The sequence below is a fragment of the Gymnoscopelus braueri genome (genome assembly GCF_963280865.1).
Source record: "Gymnoscopelus braueri genome assembly, chromosome: 2".
Classification (NCBI taxonomy): domain Eukaryota; kingdom Metazoa; phylum Chordata; class Actinopteri; order Myctophiformes; family Myctophidae; genus Gymnoscopelus; species Gymnoscopelus braueri.
Genome location: NC_137604.1, coordinates 48877387 through 48903083, shown reverse-complemented (window position 1 = coordinate 48903083; position 25697 = coordinate 48877387). Strand labels below are relative to the sequence as shown.

Below are 25697 nucleotides of genomic sequence, written 5' to 3'. Positions count from 1 at the left end.
CGATGGTCTTGAAGGGCGGATCCAAACCCAGGCGCTTGGATTCCAGCGCCGCTTCCTATTGCTTCACCAATCTATGTCCCCGCCAAAAACTAATCTTTCAAAAAAAAAGGAGGAAAAGTAGCAGATCTGCAAGCTCGAAACGTGGTTCAAAGCAACATGTTTTGAGCTTGTAGATCTGCTACTTTTGCAACAAAAAAAATGGAATCCTGAAAAGTAACAGTTTTGGATATATGAGGTTTCCGGCCAACAGCGACGATATACTGATGGCATCAGGGACCTCAATATATGGGCATAAAAGGGACACAGGCAGACAGATGGGTACAACGGGGACTCTGACCACGGGTACAATGGGTATTGCATAACCCAGTGGGACCAACTTGCATCGTTTCCAATGGGCACCGGTCTTGTAATAATCATTCGTCTTTGAAGTCTTTAATTCATTCAAATGCCACATCAAACATCAAGTGAGAAATAAATAAGTCAGTGTTAATGTGTACTAAACTTAACAAACTTAACCACTTATTGCTATGCCTTGAGTGTGAATGAAAAATATCTGATCAAGCAAGAGCAGGTGTATGAAATCACTAATTTGCTCTTTCTTTTATTCACTCTATTGCTACCCCTGTATACTCCACCCTCACTCTGTCGCTACCCTTGTGTACTACCATGCTCCAATCCCAGGCTGTGTTCACTGATCTGGAGATCCTTGCAGCTCTGTTCGCGGCAGCTATTCATGATGTAGATCACCCTGGGGTTTCCAACCAGTTCCTCATCAACACCAGTGAGTGCATGCTCAAAACACATGCGCACGCACACACACACACACGCACGCACACGCACACGCACACGCACACGCACACACACAGCCCCAAACACGCACACGCACACGCACACGCACACACACACACACACGCACACGCACACACACACACTCGCACTCGCACACAGACACACATACACATGTACACACACAGAACATCACTCCACAATTACCTCAAAGTTTTCATGTATCGGATTGACATAATTGTATTTCTCCCCATTTCAAATGATTCTGTCCCAGAGATTTAAATAGAATTAAAAAAACATAATTGTACACACGATAATGATTCATAGTGAAAGCATGGTGGAGACACCATTGAAACATATTGTTAGACTAGTCACTCTTAAATGTTTTCGTATTTAATTAATAGTGATTCATCTTCTCATTTGGCTTGAACACACACCCTCCAAGGATCCCACTTAGATAACCACTTTATCTGTAGGTGCATCATTAAATGGCTTGTTTGTGATATCCTGTCCTGGCCTCCTCCTTATCTTGACACTATATTTTCCCTTCTTAGCTTTCTCCCTTTCCCTTTTCCTCACTATGTCACAACATGTCCCTCCCCTCCTCAGACTCTGAGCTGGCTCTTATGTATAATGATGAGGCGGTCCTGGAGAACCATCACCTGGCTGTGGGCTTCAAGATTTTGCACCAGGACAACTGTGACATCTTTCAGAACCTCACCAAGCGACAGCGCCAGAGCCTCCGCAAGCTCGTTATCGACATGGTTAGAGAAGCGTCACATCACAGCCGCATCAGTTAACTTTGAGCTCAATTCAGGAAGCAGTTTTACTGCAGAGTTTTGACTTACATTTCTATTTTAGGCTTTTAGTTGAGGCCATCACCCAGAGCAACTCCTGTAGAATACTGTATGCATTACATTTTTCCAGCTTGATGTTACAACCAATATAATGGGGAACAAAGTCAGAAACAGTGCCCAGGGAATGTTACCGTGATCCTCAAAGATGATACATAGGGAGGTGCCAGTATAGGAATAATACTTTTTATAGCTATTTTTACTCAAGAAAAGCATAAATTACTTTCCTCCTGAACTGATTCTGACCTGATTCATCTCATCTGTAGGCCTACTTTTCACCTCTCGCAACTCTTGTTCCTGCTCTCTGTCTCCCTCTAGGTGTTGGCCACTGACATGTCAAAGCACATGACCCTGATGGCTGACCTGAAGACCATGGTGGAGACCAAGAAGGTGACCAGCTCCGGTGTGTTGCTCCTGGACCACTACACAGAACGCATACAGGTGACCGCTGTGAAAAAGTTCTATTGATGAAACCGTTTTGTAATTAAGACATCTGCACGTTTTACTGCACACAAGTACCTGATGCCAATGGCCAATGCCCATGTACAATTTCAGACTGATAGGTCAACCCACTAGGGCAGTGTTTCTCAACCTTTTGGGGCCAGTGCCCCCTATCCAATATCCAGGTCCCTTACCACCCCCTACACCCAATTGAAATGTAAGCTTTATTTTTATTGTATTGTATTGTATTGTGTTGTATTGCATTGCTAATGTTATATGTAATATTGTTAATGTGTGAAGGTATTAAGGAACATGGTGCACTGTGCAGACTTGAGCAACCCCACCAAGTCTCTGCCAATCTACAGACAATGGACAGAGAGAATTATGGAGGAGTTCTTCAGACAGGGGGACAAGGAAAGGGAGAAAGGCATGGAGATCAGTGCTATGTGTGACAAACACACAGCCTCTGTGGAGAAGAACCAGGTAACATTTGTCCATCTGTCTCGCTCTCTCTCACCCCACCCCCAACCCCCACGCACAGTGTTTTCTTTCATACTATACCATGTCATCATGTGTCTTTAATATTCACTGAAGGAGGCTAGAGGAAGAGCCATGGGTATAGGGTTTATATCCTGCAATCTGCCAATTAGACTGTGAAAGGCTGCAGTGTCTGCAGTGTGGGGAAAAGTTGACATTTTGGCTCGAGGGTGGCGCTGGAGGCTATATCATGGGACCCCTCAAACTTTTTGGGTTCATCCACCATGCTCAGCAAGTGCACTCATCAAAGTGTCTGGCAATCCATCCATTAACCCATTAAGACCTGAGGCCGATTCTACAAAATGTCTTCTAAATCCTAAAACATATGATGCTATATGAGTGGTGCTCAAACTTTTTCATTTCAAGGACCCCCAAAATTATATGTATTTGGCCGCGGAACCCCATCTCAAAATATTTTGTTCCAGGGACCCCCCAGAAGCAAAGATTTGAGTTAGAAATGTTTGCTTTAAATATATATATATTCAAAGATTTGCGCCAATTTTCATGTTTTTTCATAAATAGCAGATCTACAAGCTCGTATTGCGGCACCGAGTGGCGCGCTATGAGCTTGTAGATCTGCTTTTTTTTTTTTTTCTTATATTTTTACATACAGGTCTATAACAAAGGGCATACAAAAACAGTGAATGTATGTTACCCCTCCCACCCCCCCAAAGTTCCCGCTCCGAAAGAGCCACAACTCTGGTATCTCATAGATCTGCTATTTTTGAATAGCCAAAGTATAAAATAATGGTTAAAGTGGTAAAAATATAAAATGACCTTTCCAGGTCTAAATGGGTTAACCATTGGGGTCACCAAAATCAGAAGGATTCATACTCTGGGGAGCATGAATGCGCTCAGAGAGTATCATGGCAAACTGACCTGTATATTTTTAGCTATGTTCTTTGGGACCAAAGTGATGGATGGATGGCCGGATATGACCATACTTGGAAAAAAAAGTTAAACTTTTATAATTCCTACTAAGACCTTGCCCCCACGCCCCCCCCCCCCTCCTCCCCTCCTCTTCTGTAGGTGGGCTTCATCGACTACATCGTCCACCCACTGTGGGAGACGTGGGGTGACCTGGTGCACCCCGACGCCCAGGAGCTGCTGGACACGCTGGAGGAGAACAGGGAGTGGTACCAGGGCGCCATGCCCCAGTCGCCCTCGCCGCCGCCGGACAAACACCTGCTGCAACGCGACCGCTTCCAGTTCGAACTCACGCTGGAGGACCTGGAGCACAACAACCACAACAACATGCACCTTCTGGGCAACAACGTGGACGCCGGCGGCGGCAGGAGGTGCTCACTCAGTCGGAACGCCAACTGCGACGACGACGTGATGGAGGGAGACCAGGCGACGGACGAGGACGCCGGCGTGGAGGAGGTCGAGGACGACGAGGAGAACCACAACAATGAACAGAACGGGGACGGCGGTGGTGAGGACGAGGAGGAGGAGGAGGAGGAGGAGGAAGATGGTGTAGGGGAGAAGGATGAAGACCAGACGGGGGAGGAGGCGCACGAGGCGGAGGAAGGAGCAGACGAGGAGAAGGGAGACCAGGCGGTAGAGTGCGAGATCACAGGAGAGAGGACAGAGGACGAGAGGGAAGAAGGGGGGGAGGAGGAGGAGGAGGAGGTGTGCGACTTGGAGGAGGAAGAGAGGGAGGATACTGAGACGGCAGAGGGAGAGGAGAGGGAGGAGGAGGAGGTGAATGCAGAGGAGATGGATGGGAACGAGAGCGTAGAGCAAGAAGAGGTGGAGGGGGAGCCTGAAGGGAAGGAAGGAGGAGGCACAGATGAGAATGATGAAAATGAGCAGGGGGAAGAAGAAGCGGCTGTGATGGAGGAGGAGGAGGAGGAGGAGGAGGAGAAAGGAGATGGAGGGGAGAATGCAGAGATGGAGGAGGGAGAGCAGGACGAGGCAGATGAGAATGGAGAACAGGAGGAGGGAGGAGAAGGTGAGGAGGATGAGAATTGTGACAATGAAGCGGGAGAAATGCAGGAGAATGAAGAAGATGAAGAGGAGGCAGAGGTGAAAGAGGGGGGCGAGCAAGTAGAGGATGGTGAGGAGAAGGAGGAGGAGGAGGAGGAGGAGGAGGAGGAGGAGGAGGAGGAGGAGGAGGAGGAGGAGGAGGTGGTGGTGGTGGTGGTGGAGGAGGAGGAGGAGGAGGAAGAGGGGGCAGGGGAAGAAGGGAAAGAGGAGGAGGATGGTTAGTCACTCACTCACTCATGAACAACAAGAGACAACAAGAAGAGAGAGGTTTGAAAAACTAGGCAGTCGGACTAAAGACACAAGGTTATGGGAGGGTGAAGGAGAGCGAGAGAATGTGTGAGTGTGTGAGAGAGAGAGAGAGTGATAAGTACAGAATAACATTGTGCTAGTGGAAGAAATGTAGATGAGGAATAAAGACGCCTCCTCCACCCATTCACCAGAGGATGCTTTGTCTCTCGGTCATACAGCATTTGTGCTGCTTATCCCAAGAGGTGCTTGGTGGGAAGTCTTTGTGTGCTGACTTATTGATGTCACCTTTACCGCTAACCAACACGTTGAGTTGAGAGCTGTCGAAGATGTGAATTCCAGCAACAACAACAACCACAACAAAAGGAGATTTTGCATAGGCCTGCCTGGACAGCCAGATGTTGCACTGTATTTAACGTAACTAAAACGATTCCATGCAGGTTTTTCCAGGTATTTTGTCCCTGGGGAAAGATGAGCCTTCATCACCTAGCATATGTACATTCACCACTGCCATAGGGATATGGGCGATGAAGGGAACCTGTTTTATCAACCTTTTGTAGCACCCTAGAATCTAAAACCTCACGAACATACATTCAAACAACAGCATGCAAAACTTATTTTTGATCTCATGGACTATTATAGTTTACTCTCTCTCTTTACTCTTTACTACATTCTAATCTCTCCCCTCTCACTCTCATAGACCACACACACACACACACACACACACACACACACACACACACACACACACACACACACACACACACACACACACACACACACACACACACACACACACACACACACACACACACACACACACACAGGAAGATACAGGATTACTCTGTTTCGACCATTAACTCAAGATTCTTGTTAAAACTTAACTATTCTTCCATTTTTGTCGGAAAAGTAAAAAAGCAAAAAAGTCTTGAACCTTTGGAACAAATATGATATTTCCATGTGAGACCAGTGCTGCATCTTTAGGCTTCGGTCTAGGAACAGTTCACACTCCTGAAACACTAACCTTAAAACCCTAAATGCTGGATTTCTGAGACTACTGGTCATTTGGATTACTCTAACAACACACATGTGTGAACGACAGGGCTGTTTATTCTCCTTCCACTGGAAGCGTCTGCAACACAACTTAAGTGGTCAACTTATTAAAGCCTGATTTATGCTTCAGGGAACAAGCGTCACGTGACACGTCCGTCATAAATATGTGCAATTTCACCCAAGTATAAATCAGGCTTAAGTGTCGCTGTTGCTTCACGATGGATTCCCCATGTATTCCATCCACCATAATGACGTCTGTTGAGTCATCATGACTGTTTCTCCGCTCCCAGAATGTGACTTTGATTCCAGGATGGATCATAACAAACCTACTGTATCAGATCACTCTAGCCAGTTGGCTACTCATTCTATGAAGCAATGTACAATGGGACCATGGTTGGGGGTGTGATGGTCTTCCACCATTTCCTTATTTTTTTTTTCTCTTATTTTCTTTTTTTCCTTTTAGTAAAACCTGTATTTGGCACTTTATCTAACACCCCTGTTACATATATGTACATAATAAACATGTATTTTAATCTGCTGATGTCATACAATAAATGATTGATCAATGAAAATCTAAATTAAGTTGACCAGTGCGGGTGTTGTTTTCACTACCTCAGATCCTTTCACCCCAAGGATCCTTAAAGGGCAAGTCCAGACTAAAATAATGTTTTTTTCCTACTTATATTGATCCCAAATGATTGGCCGCGAGCCGCCGTAGTCTGCTAAGTAGACCAATGGCGTATATTTAAAAAAAAGACACGCTGTGATTGGCCAGTACAGTCACTTTGATTGGCGGTTGTGCCGAACGCTCATCCCAAAACATGATTAACTAGACTGTGGCGACTTGTGTGGGACAACCAAGGTATGGATGCGTGTGTAATGACAACTAATAACAGATTAATGAAAAAATAAAAACACTTTTGACCGCAACAAATAGCTAAGATAAGTAGCTTATGGGCTCCACTCTATGCTATGGCGGCTGCTGGGGAAACTGGACAACGGGGGAAATTCTGCAAATAGACCCAATGGCCAGTCATTTGGAATCAATATAAGTAGGAAAAAAGCCATGTTATTTTAGTCCGGACTTGTCCCTTAAATTGAATAGTTACTCTGTCGTTAAACTGCTAAATAAGCGTTAAATGAACACTGAGGATTTTCTGTGTAATAACACTCAGTGTCCAAATATATCAAACAGCATTTTTATTGATGGCTGAAGTTACGTATTGTAGGCACACATGGCATTTAAAAGAATGGTCTGTTCAACAGGCAATTCATCATATATTCAAGTGGACATTGTGACATCTTAACTTTCCCACCACAAGCCTTAAGCATAATCTTTGGCGGCAAACCTGCGGAAATCTGGTAATATCAAGACGAAAGCTGTTGCAAGATGTCTCACTGGAGAGCAGATGATAAGGTTACAGAGCATGCTTTGACCAACCCTATATTCATTCAATTATCAGAAGACTACTGAATCAGGGTCAATAGCCAGGGTGCCTGCCTGACTATGACTCAAATGAGTACTTAATATTTAAAAACTGGTTCTTGATCTGGAGTTTCACAGGGAACCTTGGTACGTTGGTCGTTTGGCATCAGAGCACTGGCACTGAGTTGTCTTTCATCGTATTATAAAACTTTATCACCTTATAATAGCCCAGGTGAGGGAGAAAACGCCACTGGAATATTCTTACATGAATGAGGCCACTTCCTGCAACATCATTATATATCTTTGAGGCGAAGTACAAAATGCAATAACTAATACTAATTAAAAAACAATGACCCCATTTGTACCTCGTATAGATCTTGATAAATGTTACATAGCCTAGCACACACAAGCAGTTGCAAATAAATACATAGGTGAACAGCTACGTGTACATGGAAACATACGAGGTTTGTAAGAAAAGTAACACTCGTGACTCAATGTTAATTGAGTAACCGCTTATGTCACTGGATTGCGCAACATCTCACGCAACTGGAGGTGGCACAAACATGGAGCAAAAAAACGATTTGAAATTCCTGGTTAAGTTGGATTAGGGTTAGGGTTAGGGTTACCCTAACCCTAACCCTTCCAGTACGACCCGGAAACCAAGAGACAGAGCCTCTGTCTCCAACTTAAGCAGGCATTTCAAATTGATTCTTTGCTCCATGTTTGTGCCACCTCCAGTTACGTGGCGGAGGGTAACAGCAGCAGTGTAATTACACAACAGCCTGGAAAAGAAGCACAGAGTGAGAGAAGGGAACAATATTATAGCAGAATAGTGAGATGTTGCGCAACACAGTGACATAAGCGGTTACTCAATTAACATTGAGAGATGAGCGTGGCTGCCACAGTCCTGTTACTTTTCTTACACACCCCATACATCAGACACTCACTGAGATGTATATGTACATTATACTGAACATAAGCTCACATCAGACAAGGGATTGAAACTTGACACACAATTGACACACACACACACACACACACACACACACACACACACACACACACACACACACACACACACACACACACACACACACACACACACACACACACACACACACACACGGTGGAATCAGGATCTCCATAGAGAAGCTGGATCTATGAGGTTCTTAGAAGCCCACCAAAGAGACCCAGTCAGGGAAGTTATGTATCTCTCCTGTCTCACCAAGCTGCTGGTCTCCATGGTTTAGGGTCAGCTTGTATCGTAGGCGCACCTTACACTGTAAACAAGGTGTACAGAGGATGGGAAAAGGATAAGTGAAGGAAAAGGAGAGGGTCAAGATTGAATGTATCACTAGGTCAATGAAGGGAGAACAATGTATTTTTAGCCTCTCGCTAAATCTAGAGATGTTTACCTTTCCAAAATATAACCATAGAAGAAAACAAACGTTTAAACTACTTGGGGGCTAAATCGTTCCATGCACGAATGACACACGTGCCTGGGCACTCGCGTGCATGTGAATAAGCACCAGCTGAATCCCAGGTGTGTTTTTCGCTCGTGCATGTCACAGATTTGAACCGGAAGTGAAAAAACCCAAATCTTTCATCAACATAAGGCTGTGTTTTGAACATAGCAATATAAGTCTAGGAGAAGACACTTGGGATCACACTATGAGCGTTGTCTTGGAGTTTATAGATCTAGATCTGCTGTTTTGCTGTTGTTAACTGTACCGCCGTTTACTTTAATTCATAAAAAAAAAAAATTGTTTTTGGATTCTTCATTCACTATAAAGCTAATGTTATACAAACAAAACTTCTCCTTGTATTCAACACATCATGGGATGAGTAAACGATAGAAATAAAGTCCTTTTGTGGGTGAACTTCCCCTTTAAGTGGTTAACTACAGTACAGCCAAACTCACCCTCTGGGGATTGGCCAACAATAGCACCTGGGAGATGGCAGCTGGAGGGAGCAGGGGATTATATGGAGGTAGGTGTGTTGCTGATGAGGGCTGCAGTTTCATTGACATGACCTGGATAACAGATAAACAAACCAAGGAGTGATTGTTAATGTTATTTCTTATTAGAAAGGAGATAAAAGGACTGTTACATTTGTTTCAAATATTTTTTATTGTGAAGCACAGGATAGGGTTACACATTTCTGTTCATGTACATGGATTTCTTCCTTTTTCCCCCAAAAACAAACAGACATATACACAAAATAAACAGGAACTGAACCTTACTAATCTGAACCACATACCTCTACACTCTCTTCCATTAATGCATGCACTAACTAAACTTTCATGGACCTCTTCCTCAGAGTTTTTGTGCTTTCTCATTTCGCCGGCTCCTGTGGATCGTGGCTGCAATGCAAACCAACCAGCAGCGGATCCAGCGGATTTCCATGGAATACCACTAAAGATTTCTAATTTAGCAGCTGTTATCGTTATTGTTGTCGTTATACGTAGTTGTTACTGGTGTTGTTATTACTGTTGTCTCTCTCTCTCTCTCTCTCTCTCTCTCTCTCTCTCTCTCTCTCTCTCTCTCTCTCTCTCTCTCTCTCTCTCTCTCTCTCTCTCTCTCTCTCTCTCTCTCTCTCTCTCTCTCTCTCTCTCTCTCTCTCTCTCTCTTTCTCAGATGGCCCCCCCCAACCCAGAGAACTGTACCACAAGTCAGGCTTCTCCTAGTGTCTTGAGATAATTTCTATTTTTATAATAGGACTACACATATTTTTGATAATTTGAATGTTGTTTAATGTTTAATGATCTTGTTACCTTCGGAACAGCAGCTTGAAACAGGAGGTCTGTTACTAGAAGGGCAGAGGTGTTCACGGTAGAGATGACCATCACAGCAATACCTGGGTGTTCTGGAGGAGGGTCTTTGGCGAAGTGGATTGAAACATGGACCCCACCCTGGTCATATATTGTGATTGGCTCTAACTGACCTATAAGAACAATATAAAAAAAAAATAGCAAGTCATTGGCTTCATTTCAGTACAGTATGAAAATCACCTTGCAGACTCTTTTCTTTTCAGTTACATTATAGTTGTGCTTTAATCCATCATACATTGATTTGAAAATATTGATTTAAAATCAAACATCCATGAAATATTAACCATGCAATGAGGTTTAGCCAACATTGTCTCAAATGTTTCAGGTACTGTAGTGTATATTCTGTAATGTCTTAATGGATTCAGAAATAATTTGAATGAACACAAAATCTGAAAGTAGAGCCATTAACAGGAAAATGGTCCTTGTCGGTAATAAACATATTACCGACAATGCCTCTAAATCCTTTAAATGTACATTTAAATCAGGGAACACACTTGGTTTGATTGTCTCCAATGGAACACAGATGCCTGTTAGGGGTTGTTGAAGGCACAAGCTCTCCTCCACTTTCACAGGAGACAGTGACATCTCCATTTCTTGTTTCTGTGTCTTAGATGGTGATCCTGACCAGGTAAAAGACAGATCTTGAGCGAGTGACCTACAAAGACAAAAGACAGAGTCGATTGTCATTGGACAAAGATACTGACCCCCCACTTGCTCCGACAAGCATGGATGACTACCCCTTTGGTGTGTGAATGGGAAGCATACATTTTAAAGCACTTTGAATGGTTAGAAGATTAGAAAGGCACTGTATACATAATGAATGTCCGTTTACCATCCATCCTTTGTGGAGTTTGTGGAGACAGTGTTCCCTCCACATCCACGGGCTCTCAGAAAATGGTCACTCCCTTCATTTTCATGAACATTGTTCATATGGACACATCCACTGAGCTGATAGAAAGGAGAGCTTCTGTCAAACAAGCATTCAAGTTCTCTAACGACAAAAACAAGAATTCAACTTCTTTGTGCTGGCAAACCAGATTCCAAGTCAAATCTCACCTCCATTAATTCCTCATAGTGTGTCTTTGGAGTAACTGGAGTTTGGTTGGGTTTTGAGACCAGATTATCAAAACCTGTAATGACACCAAATGGCCATCAAACACATTACTTAAGAGAACAACAGAACTAAATCAAACATCAGTTTTTTTAAGTAAGATGTAGTAAGTTGGAGGAAACCTGATGAATGCACATTGCATGATCAGTCCATTGTCATGCATGTAACTAAAATTTGTACACAAATACATTTCATCAAAATAAAATATAATGCCCGGCCCGGCCCAAAAACTTCGGGTCGGGTAGGGTCGGGTTCGGGCAGAATTTGAGAACTCTACTCTAGTGCAGAGACGATTTGTGGTATAGTGACTTGCTCAAATAAATGTCAGCAGTAATGGTGTGCACATATCTTATATCTACCACCCTACAGTCACCAGCTCACAACAGGATTATTAAAATGAGCGCTGGCATATCAACCTGAACCACAGCAAGCCAGTCCCAATGGTTCCAACGAGGGAAATGACAAATGCCGGGTGATAATTAGTTTATCACATACCCATTGCCTTATTTATTCACACAGGCAACTTGAAAATAGTATTTGATCAACAATTTAAGTTCATAGATTAACATGACTGTTAACAAGGATCTCCCCCAGTGAACGCTATATTCATACAGGGATTTTCCAACAGCGTCAGGGGGGCCACCCCTGAAATCTGAATGGCCAACAAGTTACTTCTTAAACTCAAGCTCAAGGAATCTGATAGAGGTGCATGCTGCTGTACCTAGTTCTATGACTCCCTGGTCAGTCGGTGAACAGAAGGTGCTTTCCAGGTGAGAATGGACAGCAGGGGTGACAGAAGAGGAGGTAAACGTAAGAGAGGAGGACAGTGGAGAGGAGTCACAGGTAGTGAAGTCAGAGGGTGAAATGGATCTCCTGTGAGGCTGTGGAGAGTCCAGTGCTGACAAGTCGATGAGGTGATAGCTCTTAACCTCTCTAGGACTTGTGGGAGCTGTAGTACAGGAGTGAGAGAGGATCAAACTACAACCTCAAGGAACCAGTCAGAGCCAAAATGAACACAACAAAACATGGTGTGTGCAGCGTTTCATTCACAGAGACTACTAAATAATTAGTAGCCTCGGACGGTGTGGATGGAAGGATTGATAGGCCTACCATTGGTTTTACATTCCTCCGTTTGTTCTCCATTTGCACTTCCTTTGCCTTCTGCGCCACTAGAGTCTCTTCTCTTCACCTGGCACTTATAGGCGTTCACTACCAGCGTTAATTCATCATTGGCTGCGAGGATCTGTGCCAGCGCCACGTCATCATCCATCGTGTCGCTGGCCAGGCGGAACAGGCTGGGCCTCATCCTATCACAGCGCTCATACAGGGCCTGAGGTTAGGAGAGGGATATGGGTCAGAGCCGTGGATATAACATAGTATAGATAGATACAGTAGGTAATAAGCCGCCTTCTTCTGTGTTCACAGCCACCTACTTATCACTATATGTACCATAACCAACGCATCTTCATATTGAACATACGTGTCATGGAGGCCTCCATGGATTTATTACTTCCTATTCTGTGTTAGACACGGAGGCACAGCGTTGCTGTGAATGGAAACGTATGTTCTATACTTTTGTATTTCTACAGTAAAGTCTCAATATATATATATATCACACAAACACAATCACCTCAATGTGGAGTCACATATATGGTTACAAAGGAGGAGGGGTTACCTACATGTTTGCTGGATGGTTATAGCACATATCAGGCTTTGAAGATTCATTCATGGGTTTTTAAACCTTCAAATATTCATTCCTTCAACTCCAATTAAAACCCTTACCCTATCCCTAACAAGAGTTCATAGCCTTGAATTAGATTGGTTTGTTCCTACAAAAACATATAACATTTTACCTTCAATTGGTCAATGTGTTGTGATGAATCTCCAGTGTGTCTGTGTTGGTCCAATAGTTCCCTAAGCTGCCTAGCGCTTGTCTCCACCTCTTCTAGAGTAGACACACGCTTTGACTCTCTCTCTGCTTTATCCTGCTCCTGGATCAAACAAACACACAGGCACACAGGCACACACGCACACACACACAATCACAAACAATCAGCAATACACACCACCATCATCACCACTACCGATATCCCCCCGGCCCCTACAACACAGCTCACCTCTTTCATGGTGCTTTTAATAAGTCTGTTGGCGGCTTCCAGGTCCTCTGGGCGGGTGCTCTTCAATAATCTGGCTAATTGCTGAAGAAATAACCAAGATTAGCACCATGAAGAAAGACACACGGTTTTGCATTACTTATTCCATATTTTTACTTTCCATTGACTAAATTAATGCCCTATCTAAGCTCCCCCATAACCCTCTAACTTTACCCTAAACTCAATCTGGGAAACCCATGCGGTAAAAAAAATATTTTCCCCCTTTGTTTTTGCTGTTAGCAGAAAATCTTGAGAGACTACCCTAAATTTAATATGACCCTAATTCTAATACTGAAGCTATGGCACACTATAGTTGCACATTTAAAAGACATACAGACAAAATGACTTTACTTTCCATCCAAATGTCCACTAGTTTTACAAATGTTTAGATCATCATGAAGATGGCAAACAAGTAGTACATACTGTAATCGAATCGAATGCACATGCACACACATACTGTACGATACACACACCTTGGCCTTCTCCTCCTGGTCAAAGACAGATTCTGCACTTCTCTGTGGAGGGGGTGGCATCACAATAGTGTCTGGCAGTTTTGGGTCCTTCTTCACCACACCTAAACCAAGGAGGAAAACATACTTTTATTCTGGAGGGAGGGAGAAACATATATAACTATAAGGTGTCAACTATGTGTGTTCAGTAAAAATAATGTTCATCAACCTATTTGCTATTTCCTGGTCATACTAAGGCAGTGGTTCCCAAAAGGGAATCACTGCCTCCCAGAGGCAAATTCTGTACCCTAAAAAAAACATTTTAACCACTTCAACCTGGTGTCCATATTTTGGGCATGCCATTATAGGCAAACATTTTTTTTATTTTGTTTTCACAAATGTAAAAATAAATAAATAAATACATACTGTATAAATGTATTAAAGTATTAAATAGTGCTTAAATGGTTAAACTTAATATATGGCATTAGTAAATGAAAAATAAATGTGTACAGGGTGATAAGAGTGAAAACATATGTTATAGAAATGATAGAGGCATGGATATGAATACAGGAGTGCCTTCAGATTTGGACTTGCCCTTTGTGTCCCGTGGGCACAAATAATTGCAAAACCACTGGACTAACGTACAAGACCTTAAATAGGTATAAAAACATATTTGAAAGTGCATTACAAGTGTAGCACTGGTGAGTGTTGTTTTACATTCAAACCTTGTTTCTTTAGCATGCGGTATGCTTCCTGGACCTTGGGTTCATCTTTGAGCCATAGAGTCCAACTGTAGAGGACTTCTATCACTTTGTCCTTGACCTTCTGAGGACTCCATTGACCCAGATACTGCTCACACAGAACAACCGGGTTCAACACAGAATGCCGTTATGTCATAAATCGCAGAATAATTAATCTTTCAGTTAATATGAATTAGATGGATTCCATTTAAATAATATTTAGAGAAGACTGAACTTGTCATGTACTTTATGTGTAAATAATTTTGGTAATGTTAGATTGGAAATAGGGATGCACTGATGCTAAAGCAGTGGGTTAGCTACCATGTTATGAAGGATTTCATATCAGAAATGTTCCTTGTGATCAACCATTGTGTAACCTGTCAAAATATACCACTGGCTTCCAGTCTCAAATATAGTTGATTTCAAAGGGCACCAAGGACAACAACACTGTCAAAATGATTTATTTGACTTCAACACCATCCAAACACACCTACTAGCAACAGGATGTTGCAGATGTTCTGTTAGTCTGTCTGTCTGGGGGGGGGGGGGGGGGGTATATTAATGCCGGGGACACAAGCAACCTGAATAGGCTGGTCTCAGAAATTTCTATTGTGTTATATCCCACTGTGTTAACCTGAACAGCAGCTGGCTTGCTGAATATTCCCAAAGGCCCCTGTAAGTAAACTGTAAATGCCATGTTTCCATACAATGCCCCTAAATGATGGAATGCCCTACTCCTAAAGACATTTGAGAAGCAGTAGAACTAGTATAGTTTTGCGTGATTGTTATCTCCATTTAACCTTGGCAATAGCAAGTTGATCTACGTATACAAGCTTATCACACACAACAAAGGCCTATTCCTGCAGTATGTACTCAATGAAAGCTGGATTCCATCCTGTGTACACAGAATCCTGTGTAACACTCTTCAGTGTTAATTCAACTCTGAGAGTGTAAAGAGAGTGTTTTTACATTTTCAGAGTTAAATTAACATGGAGGATTTTGCTGTGTACTGGTAAAGGTTTGTGCCTTGATGTAGTGAAATAGGTCCCTAACATTTTTTTTTTTTTTTTTAATAGGTCCCTAGCATTAAAAAAAAAAAAAAAAAGACTTTTGTAGACACTAGACTTATTGTCTGTTCAGTCTGATCAGCCTGATCTCACACAACTTAGTATACATTGCACGGACTCAGTGCACGTCATTCCGTGGATAGCCGCCTAGAAAACCCGAAAAGTCCCGCGGTGGGCGTAACCGGTTGCAAGTTGCAACCCTGAAGCAGAACAGTCCCCACAACATGATTTACGATTCTGTGCCTATCGGTATATACTGTAACTCAAACGGCGCTGAGTAGGCTCAAGCGAACGTCGCAACGTTCGGGATGGCAACTCGTTTGCTTTAGCTCACTTGGTGGTACCTCACGTGGCTCCAGTTCGCTTGAGACTGTGCGTCTCCGAAATGGTTTAGTCAATGGAGGAGATGCGAGGCGGCTATGCACGGAATGACAGTCCGTACAATGTATACTAAGTTGTGTGAGATCGGGTTGGTCTGATACAAGGTGGAAAAGGGGCCACACCCAGTAGGTTATCTACTGAATAATGAATTGCATTTGTTCTGTCCACTGCAGTAATTAAAGGATCTATACATGATTTTTAGACCAAAGCTAAATCTAAACATAATCTACATTTTCTTAAAAGTTTTAAAATAATGTACACTTGAGATGGATGATACTCCACCCGCAAGAGATTTAGCAATTACAGGGCTTCAAACTAAGCAAAACTTTGAGGCCCCCGCAACCAAACCGTCAGGTTTAAAAAAAGTTACATAAATGTTCACCAGCAGGGGGCTCTCTTTGCCTATGGGCCAAGCAATTGATTCTTTTCCATGGTTCGCTATAACACAAAAATAGCAGATCTGTCACGATGTGATGCGCTTAGAGCTTGTGGATCTGCTATTTTTTGCTATTCTGGAATATTTTTGAAAAGTATGAAAGTATGAAAATAGGCCTTAACCCATTTAGACCTGTTGTAACCAATACATTGTTATACCTTTCAATCCGGGAGCCACCTCTGTGTCTCATTAGTTGTTGCTATACATATAGTAACATAATTCCTTATAAAAACGTTTTCAGAAAACTGAAAGGGTAGGTCTTAGAAGGTGTTTTTAGAATTGGCCTCAGGTCTAAATGGGTGATTCAAAATGGTGATAAGTGATTCAAAACAGGAAAAGACAACGCATGCCATATCATCCATTGCTCCAATCATTACCCACATAATAAACCTCTCCATCATACAGGGACGGGTCCCTAACGATTTCAAAAAAGCAAGGGTGACCCCTCTGTACAAAAAAGGAAACAAATTAGACCCTGGCAACTACCGCCCTATTTCTATTCTTAGCTCCATTTCGAAAGTCATGGAGAAAATAGTCTATGAACAGGTCGATAAGTATCTTGCCGAAAAAAATCTAATCTACAAATTCCAATCTGGCTTCAGAACAAACCACTCCACTGACACATGCCTTCTCTATTTGAACGACTCTATCAAACAAGATGTCGACAAGGGCAAATATTGCGGCATGGTCATCCTGGACCTCCAGAAGGCCTTTGACACCGTCAATCACCCAATTATGATCAATAAGCTCAAAGCAATAGGTTTTGATGATACGTCAGTGAACTGGATGAGATCCTACCTGGAAGGGAGGGAGCAAGTGGTGGAAGTAAACGGCACCCAGTCCCCCCCCCTCCCTGTGACTTGTGGTGTCCCACAAGGAAGTATACTAGGACCTTTACTGTTCCTGATATATGTGAATGACATGTCATCGGCCTGCGACTGCAAGCTGTTCCTGTTCGCAGATGACTCGGCCCTGCTAGTCTCGGACAGGGACAGGCTGCAGGTTGAGAAAACTCTCAGCTCCGAACTCAACAAGATCTGCATCTGGCTCTCTGACAACAAACTTTCATTACACCTGGGTAAAACAGAATCCATCCTCTTTGGGTCCAGTCCTAACCTTAGCAAGGCAGAGAGTTTCACGATCAAAGTGGGTGATGATGTCATCCAAAGAAAGGATGAAATTACCTACCTGGGCTCCATCTTGGAGGCAAACCTCTCTGGTAACAAAAACGCCGAAAAAGTGATCAAAATTGTCAACCAAACAACACGCTATTTGTGGAGGATTGATCGCCTAGTCAGTAAGAATACTCTGAAGATTCTTGCAGGGGCCCTCATTCAAGGTCATTATGATTATGCATGCACTTTATGGTATCACAACACCTCCAAGGCCTTAAAAACAAGGCTCCAAACATCCCAAAACAAACTTGTAAGGCTACTTCTTGGCCTCAATCACAGAACCCATCTAACCCCTGCTCATTTTGCTAGGATTGGATGGCTTAGGGTTGAGGACAGAGTACAGCAACTTGCTATGGGCCTGGTCTTCAAGATACACCACAACATTGGGATCCCCCTGTATTTGTCAAAATACTTCCAAAATGTTAATGCAGTCCATGATCATAACACCAGAGGCAGCTCCACGGATCATGTTCAACCCAGATTTGGCTCAACTAAGGGTATGAACTCGTTCTCATGCTATTCAACAAAAATGTGGAATGCCCTACCAAAAGGAGTAAAGGAGTGTAAAACCCTACTCACTTTCAAAACTGCCCTAAAGATACACCTTCAGGAGGCTGCAATTCGAAAATGGCCCCTGTCTAAGTCTTAACCTACCCCCCCCTACCCCCCCCCCCCTCCTTCATTTTCCTCTTTTGTATATATATATATTTTTTCTTTCTCTCGTCATACCAGTAACCTGAAAGCTGATTGTATGACATTCTGTATAGTAGTGTGTATATCTGCCTGCCTCTTATATTTCATCATGATTTGTGTGCATGGGGTTCTCATCTTAAACAAGCTTAGTGCTTAATGAGGGTTTCCAGTTTAGTAGACCTTGTATTGTGAATTTGTACTTCCATGTACTGTTATGTACCGTCATGTACTATTCTCATGTCTTTCTAAATAAACTACATCAATCAATCAATCAATCCAAAATCCCAAACGATATATAGTCTCATTATATCATGATATCGATATAATATGGATATACTGTGTTGCACATTTTCACATCCCACCCACCACCTATTCATCTACTGACTACATACAATCACATACTGTACAACCACACCTATGGCCAAGTGACTGTAACCTATTAACTGAGCCAGGATCTGTATCCAACAGGGGAGTTCCTCAATCCCACCGTCCCTTCCCTTAACCCAAGGGTGGGCAACTTTGATGATGAGAGGGCCACTATATTTCCACACTCACTCCAGAGGGCCACATTGCATATAGACACCTCTGATCTCCGTATTTTAACTTTTTTCGTAAATTAATGCCGTACTTCGCCATTCTATGTCACACAGAAGTAGCAAAAATAGCCGATCTACAAGCTCAAAACGCGTTGCAGTGTGACACGTTTTGAGCTTGTAGAATTATTTTTTCATTGGAATCCTGAAAAGTAACATTTCTATTTAATTTTCAAATGCATTTAGTTATACTTATGTTAACTTTATGAACTTAAATACAAATACATTGGACATAAAAAAGACAATAGAATTGTAATACTAGTCATTAAGCTGTTAATATAGACTGAAGTAATTAAAGCGGGTTATGTTTGGAATTGTAACAGCTGAAATCAATAATATATATGCATTCTGTTATTAACCCGCATTAAGTGAAGGTGGGGGCCGCATGTGGCCCCCGGGCCGCCAGTTGCCAATGTATGCCTTAACCTAACCAGGATTCATTCCCCATCATTTTACCATCACAAACCCACCCACCCACACACATACACCCACACCCACACACACACACACACACACACACACACACACACACACACACACACACACACACACACACACAGCACCACCACTGCCCCCAGTCTAACCCAGCACAGGTCAGGTCAAGCAGGATCATGGGAAACGGTTCCTGTGGCCCTTCTCACCTTTTTCATCTCAGAGCGTCACACACACACACATCCCCAACTAATGTTGTTACAGTACCAAGCATGTACACTCCTATAAAACTGCAAAGCTAAACTATTCATACTAAACTTTTTGTACATTTTTACATAGTCTATTTCTACTGTATTTCTCAGTACTGTTACTGTAAAGCACATTGAGCAGCATCCTATGTATAAAAGGCACTATACAAATTATTTAAGTATATTAGTACTAGTATTAATATTGTTGAGTAACTAGATTAATACTCAGTATTGGACATTACCACTAGTGATAAGATGGTATCAGTGCATCCCTAACTGGGAATCACAGAAGGCCAAATCAAGAGAAGACAAAAGACTCCTTGTATTTATCACTGTTCATCACCTACTAATGGAAATAAATGGTGAAATTGGATACGTCTGTGGTCACTTCTGGAAAAAATAGCTTGTTAAAACATATTAATTCCAGTTAAGAAGATTGTTTTCCTGTGATTAGCATTACCTTTGGTGATAGAACTTTGATGAGCTCATTGAGAAAGCGGAACTTTATTGCTTCATGGTGGAATCTCTTACCACAGTTGTTCATGCATGCCTCTAGAACCTTCAAAACATACATGATAAACCATTGTCAGATGTTACACTGTGTAGTGAGAAATGACAAAGAAAAAGAAAGAAAGACAGACAGACAGACAGACAGACAGACAGACAGACAGACAGACAGACAGACAGACAGACAGACAGACAGACAGACATTTCATAACAAAAATAAATGAAACTACCTTGCTTTATAAATCTAAAGGTCTCCTTTTCCATACAGTCAAGATAACAGAGCTCAGTGAATGTCCCTGGTTAACCATCTATAAGCATCACATGATGTGGGACATTAGCCTAGACAAGCATGTCTTCAGGATGTTTTACAGTGATACAATACAATACTTTATTTGATCTATTCTACTGTATGGTCAGCAGGCTCAGTGCAAATTGATTTTTGATCATTTAAATGCAATCCTTTGTGCCATTTCTGCCACACATTGTTTTACCCTTGACACAATCTGGGACATACAACTGAATTTATGTCCAATTATCCTGGAGTTTAACTGTACACTATACTTACAACATTGTGTATATTGTGATAGAATATAAAAGAGGCATGAACCCTATTAAAAAGGTTGGTAAACAAATTATTTCCCCTAATCAAACTGATTCAGAGTTCCTCCTGCTTCATTAATTACTAGCACAGGAGGCAGGATGTCAGGATAAGGATGGACAAAGAATTGATGCATGTGATACAAATTAGTAACAGATAGTCATTCTTAACAGCAAGCCACCCAATAACCCCCAAATAAAGACATTTTGATTTCAATGAATTGTTCTTTTCAAACCACTGGCCTCAATGCAAGCTTGAAAATGCAAATGTCTTTCCGAATATGCATGTCAAATGAATGGCAGCTTTACTTCTTTGCTTTTTCTATTTGAAATATAAAAGGGACATACTAGTTTATTTATGTGGAGTACATTAAAATATAATGGGTTTTTTAAAACTCAATAGCACATTAATATTTCTATATACACCATTAATTCTGAATAGTTAAAAATACACCATAAAAATGTACATATCATTTATAACTAAATTAGTTATAAATTACTGGAATTAGCAATGTTATTTACTGTAAAGAAAACTTACAGTAAGAGCTTGCAGAGCCTCTCTCTCCTGTGGAGACTGGATCTTGTGGGCCAAGAGAGGAGTGGCTACCTGGGGTCTGAGAGGACAACAATGACTTCACATGAACACTACACATTTAATAATCACACAGGTCATAATGTAAGGAATTGAAAATGGATGAAAATTAACTAAAACCGAAGAAATTATGAAAATGAAAAACTACAACACTGCTATGACTGGTGGTGGTTGTGAGGTTTCAATTTTCTCAAGGGTGTGCGTGCATGCATGCGTGCGGGTTTACTCAGTGGTGTGTTTTACATGTTACGCTATATACGTAGTGTGACATGCAGAAGATTTTCGTAGCCAAGCGTAGTCCTCTACTAACCATTTCATCCATTGAAAACGTGCTAGCGTATACCCACGACCACGCGCATGACGTGCAGGGAATGAAAATCTTAGAACACACCACTGGGTTTACTCCAGGTAGAATCACTATCCCCACTTAAATCTCACTTACAGTCTGCTTTGGGGTAAGACTTGTGTCCTGAAGAAGTACAGGTTGTTCAGGTTGTACAGGTTGTTCTAAACTAGAGCAAGGGTTCCCAAACTTTTCAGATTTGACAACAACAACAAGCACTCGGAATTGTAGGCATTACATTTAGTCTGACTCGGTTCCACAAATATAGATAAATATGAAAATAGCTAAAGTACCAGCTCACAACGCCTCGTGCGTGTTGTGAGCTTGTAGATCGTCTATTTTCACAATGTTTGCCTTTTTCTTAATATTTTACAATTTGGCCAATTTGGTATTAAAAGGGTCTTAAAAGTAATTAAATTGTATACACTTATACTGTAAGTTGGTTTGTTTACTGTTGAGTGAGACAACGATATTGTACATTAAGCTAAACATCTGGGGACCCCCCCAAAAGAATTGGCTCCCGACCCCCAGTTTGGGAACCACTGATCTAGAGTTCCTCCTTATGTCTTAATATTTTCTGAGAACAATAGTCTAACTGACAACCTCTGACAACATAACTGAATATCATGGTGGCTTTGAAGCAACCATTTCTTAGATCTGCTCTTCTTCTGATGAACTCAGCCAGTCAGTGGTTCTGTTCTGCATCCACCTATTAATTCATTTTGGAGATCTGCTCATGTAAGTGCTGTTAATGTTTTTCAATAGTATTTATTTAACTGCTTACCCCTCAGTCTCCTGGTTGATGAGCTCATAGAAGGCTTGGATACAGTCCCACCTGTCATCCTTGTTAGCTGGGTCTGTGGCCTGGTCTGGAAGAGAGGACAAGAAAAAAAGCATTTAACTCTGAGAAGTCAGAAAGGTAGCAGGTAGGAAGAGTGGCCACCTCGCTATCCCCCCATTGTTAAAAAAATATTTGTAAGTAAAGTAAAGTAGGCCTAAACATTCGACAATTAAGGTCTAATATTTCTACAATTGCTACAAAACCTGTAGGCCTATAGCCAGTCATTGTAGGCCTATAGGCTTACATTACTTAATTCAAAACTTATTTCAAATATATGTATTTTTTGTAACATTTTGGACAAAATAGCCAATTTTGTCCCCAGCCAAATGTATTAATATAGCGTCAGAATAATTTTAACCACTTTAACCTTTTATACTTTGGCTATTCAAAAATAGCAGATATACAAGCTCATAAGTGCCGAACTATGAGCTTTAGAACTGCTATTTTTTGAAAAATCGTGAACATTTTTGCTAACCTTTGAATATATATATTTTTAAAGCAGACATTTGTATCTCAAATCTTTGCTTCTGGGGGTCCCTGGAACAAAATATTTTAAGATGGGTTCTGCGGCCAAATACATATAATTTTGGGGGTCGTGACAGAAAAAGTTTGAGAACCACTGGCCTATATATGACTGTTTCTACAAAAGCAGTTTGTCACTTCCTAGCAGCGCGCTGTAGATCAGCCGCGGCCACGCAACTACTGTCTGCAAAGTTGCGTCTGAAACGAAAGGCAACTCACACACACACACCCACAACAGACAGATCTCACCTCAACAACAGAGTTACAGAGCCTATCGGACAACACTGCAAGAAATGAAAGCTGCGAAACTTCCTGTTGCAAGTTGCAACCCAAAGAAGAACTGCGTATTTTATTGTCAAATGTAAAATACCATAATATGAGAACATACGATAGACCTATGCTATGCCCCGCGTCTGACCTATAGCCTACTCATTTACTCAACCTTTTATTTATGCCCAAACCGGTTCACAACGCTACATAGGCTACTTTGTATTCAAGACAAGTTATTGCAATAGACATTGAATCTAGGCTTCATGATAATGCGTAAGAGAAAGAAAAGGGTGATCAAGTCGGATCCAAAAACTAAACTTAGCGAACACACACACAGTGTGCCATTTGATTCCAACTTCTTCAACTTACTGAGCCATGATTCTAATGTTCCTCCGCTTCCATGGGTCGCCATATCTGACTGTCGCCAAACAAGACGCAGTAAATGCTGTCTATTAAACTGTGATAAGCGCCGTTGCTGTCTGTCTGTCTCTCAGACAACTGCAGAAGTGTCAATCAGTGTTGCCAGATTCTGAGAGAGAAACACGCAACCAGGTCTAGGAAAACATGCCCAAAAGAAGCAACATGAGCAGTGAGCACTTTATATACACTATTATATATATATACACTATATATATATATATATATATATATATATATATATATATATATATATATATATATATATATATACACTCCTTTACTCCTTTTGGTAGGGCATTACACATTTTTGTTGAATAGCATGAGAACGAGTTCATTCCCTTTGTTGAGCCAAATCTGGGTTGAACATGATTTGTGGAGCTGCCTCTGGTGTTATGATCGTGGACTTCATTTACGTTTTGGAAGTATTTTGACAAATACAGGGGGATCCATGTTGTGGCGTATCTTGAAGACCAGGTCCATTGTAAATTGCTGTACTCTGTCCTCAACCCTAATCCATCCAATCCTAGCAAAGTGAGCAGGGGTTAGATGGGTTCGGTGTTTGAGGCCAAGAGTAGCCTTACTAGTTTGTTTTGGGATGTTTGAAGCCTTGTTTTTAAGGCCTTGGTGGTGTTGTGATACCATGAGGAGCATGCATAATCGAAATGACCGTGTATGAGGGCCCCTGCAAGAATCAGCAAGGTATTCATACTGACTAGAGGGGAAATCCTATACAAAAAGCGTTCTTTGGTGAATGACTAAATTTGGATTTATGTATATGAAATTTAGCTAGAATAACGATCAAATTAATAATGAATACCTAGTTTTTCTTCTTCTTATTATTATTATTGAAGCCAAACAGTACATTTTTCCTGTAAAGACAAAAGTCAGAGTCAACATTCTCAACAACATACCGAGATGCATCCTTCTAAAACTTGTTAGTGTGGGTAAAATTCCAAAATAAGTGCAGCATTGCCTCTGGGTACATTTCACACAATGAACAGTTCACACAGATGTCTTTCTTGAACTTGCAGGATTTTAAACGAAACCTCCCTCAGTTAAGAAGATATTTATATGGAAGATTCCAAATAAATTCAACAAATCTGGACCAATAGGATACTACATGAGGTGTACTAATAATTTATATAGGCCTACACTATATATAGGCTACATTGGCTATTTGAAAATAGTCTATCTACACGCTCACAACGCGTCGCAATGCGACGCTGCTATTCAAAAATAAACAAATTGAAATCAAATGTGGAATATTTGGAAGATATCTTAAACACAAATCTGGTACGGGGCTCCCTCTCTGGCACAAGTGGGTTTAGGGACAAATACATAATTAATTTGCGTGTCCTGATTTAAATAATAAAATAGAAATTGGAAGCAAGCCCAAAAAAAGCAACCAGCCAAAAAAACGCAACCGATATTTTCAAGCGACTTTACAGAAAAACAAGCCTAAAGTCGCTTATAATAAGCCGACATGGCAACCCTGGTGTCAATGTGGCCTGGCCTCCTGCCCAGCCCAGCAGAGACATGTGACACACGGGCTATGCTTAGTCAGGAGTCATGCTGTCTGTCACACACCGTCCCTTTTATTTACCATGTGCAACAAGGAGGATGTGAAAGGGAAAGTTGTTTAAATATAATGTGTTATTAAAGGTGGTTTCCATCTTCCGGACAGACTAAAGACTAAGTAAAGTGGACCCCATGTAAATGTATAAATCAAAATGTCACACCGCCGAGCATTTTGGAAAAATACTAATTAATTTAACACACACACACACACACACACACACACACACACACACACAATATGCTAACTGTATACGTTCATGGACTACTAGGCAATGAAGGCAAGATTTAATAACTTTATTTTTAGCTTTCATACACCAGGGTGCATTAGTGATGTTGATAATGAAAAATGTAATAGTGTAAGATTTATTCTTACACAATAGGCTACTT

At 41.6% G+C, this 25697-nt stretch overlaps 2 protein-coding genes across 3 annotated transcripts in view; one reads left to right on the top strand and one right to left on the bottom strand.

Annotated features, from left to right (window-relative positions):
- The window catches only part of LOC308096003 (3',5'-cyclic-AMP phosphodiesterase 4C-like), a gene marked incomplete at both ends in the record, with an annotated part of 20317 nt that extends 12229 nt beyond the window's left edge, over positions 1-8088 (top strand). Inside the window, 7 exons of the mRNA XM_080443244.1 lie at positions 682-781; positions 1396-1550; positions 1959-2081; positions 2382-2564; positions 3648-4178; positions 4269-4667; positions 8071-8088. Coding sequence (XP_080299370.1) covers positions 682-781; positions 1396-1550; positions 1959-2081; positions 2382-2564; positions 3648-4178; positions 4269-4667; positions 8071-8088 — 1509 coding nt within the window. The remainder of the gene's footprint in view (positions 1-681; positions 782-1395; positions 1551-1958; positions 2082-2381; positions 2565-3647; positions 4179-4268; positions 4668-8070) is intronic.
- Positions 7092-23819, bottom strand: LOC308106042 (ADP-ribosylation factor-binding protein GGA1-like). Of its 2 annotated transcripts, XM_080457048.1 has the most exons (16): positions 23682-23819; positions 22464-22548; positions 21283-21358; positions 20101-20199; positions 14601-14724; positions 13900-14000; positions 13391-13471; positions 13127-13264; positions 12384-12603; positions 11995-12222; positions 11219-11292; positions 10995-11110; positions 10657-10817; positions 10106-10275; positions 9254-9364; positions 7092-8612 (listed from the first exon to the last, which is right to left on the bottom strand). In XM_080457048.1, the coding sequence occupies exons 1-16, from the start codon at positions 23722-23724 to the stop codon at positions 8502-8504; spliced, it is 1938 nt and encodes a 645-aa protein (XP_080313174.1). In that variant the 5' UTR covers positions 23725-23819; the 3' UTR covers positions 7092-8501. The 2 variants fall into 2 exon arrangements, with proteins under 2 accessions (XP_080313174.1, XP_080313175.1); XM_080457049.1 differs by lacking the exon at positions 11995-12222.
- Between the last annotated feature and the right edge of the window lie 1878 nt (positions 23820-25697).

Coding starts and splice junctions, on each gene's coding strand:
- LOC308106042 (XM_080457048.1), bottom strand. CDS start 23,724: ATGGCGACCCATGGAAGCGGAGGAACATTAGAATCATGGCTCA. Junction 10,818..10,994: donor AACTCCACAAAGGATGGATG/GTAAACGGACAT, acceptor TTGTCTTTGTAG/GTCACTCGCTCAAGATCTGT. Junction 8,613..9,253: donor TGTTGGCCAATCCCCAGAGG/GTGAGTTTGGCT, acceptor CCTTGTTTACAG/TGTAAGGTGCGCCTACGATA.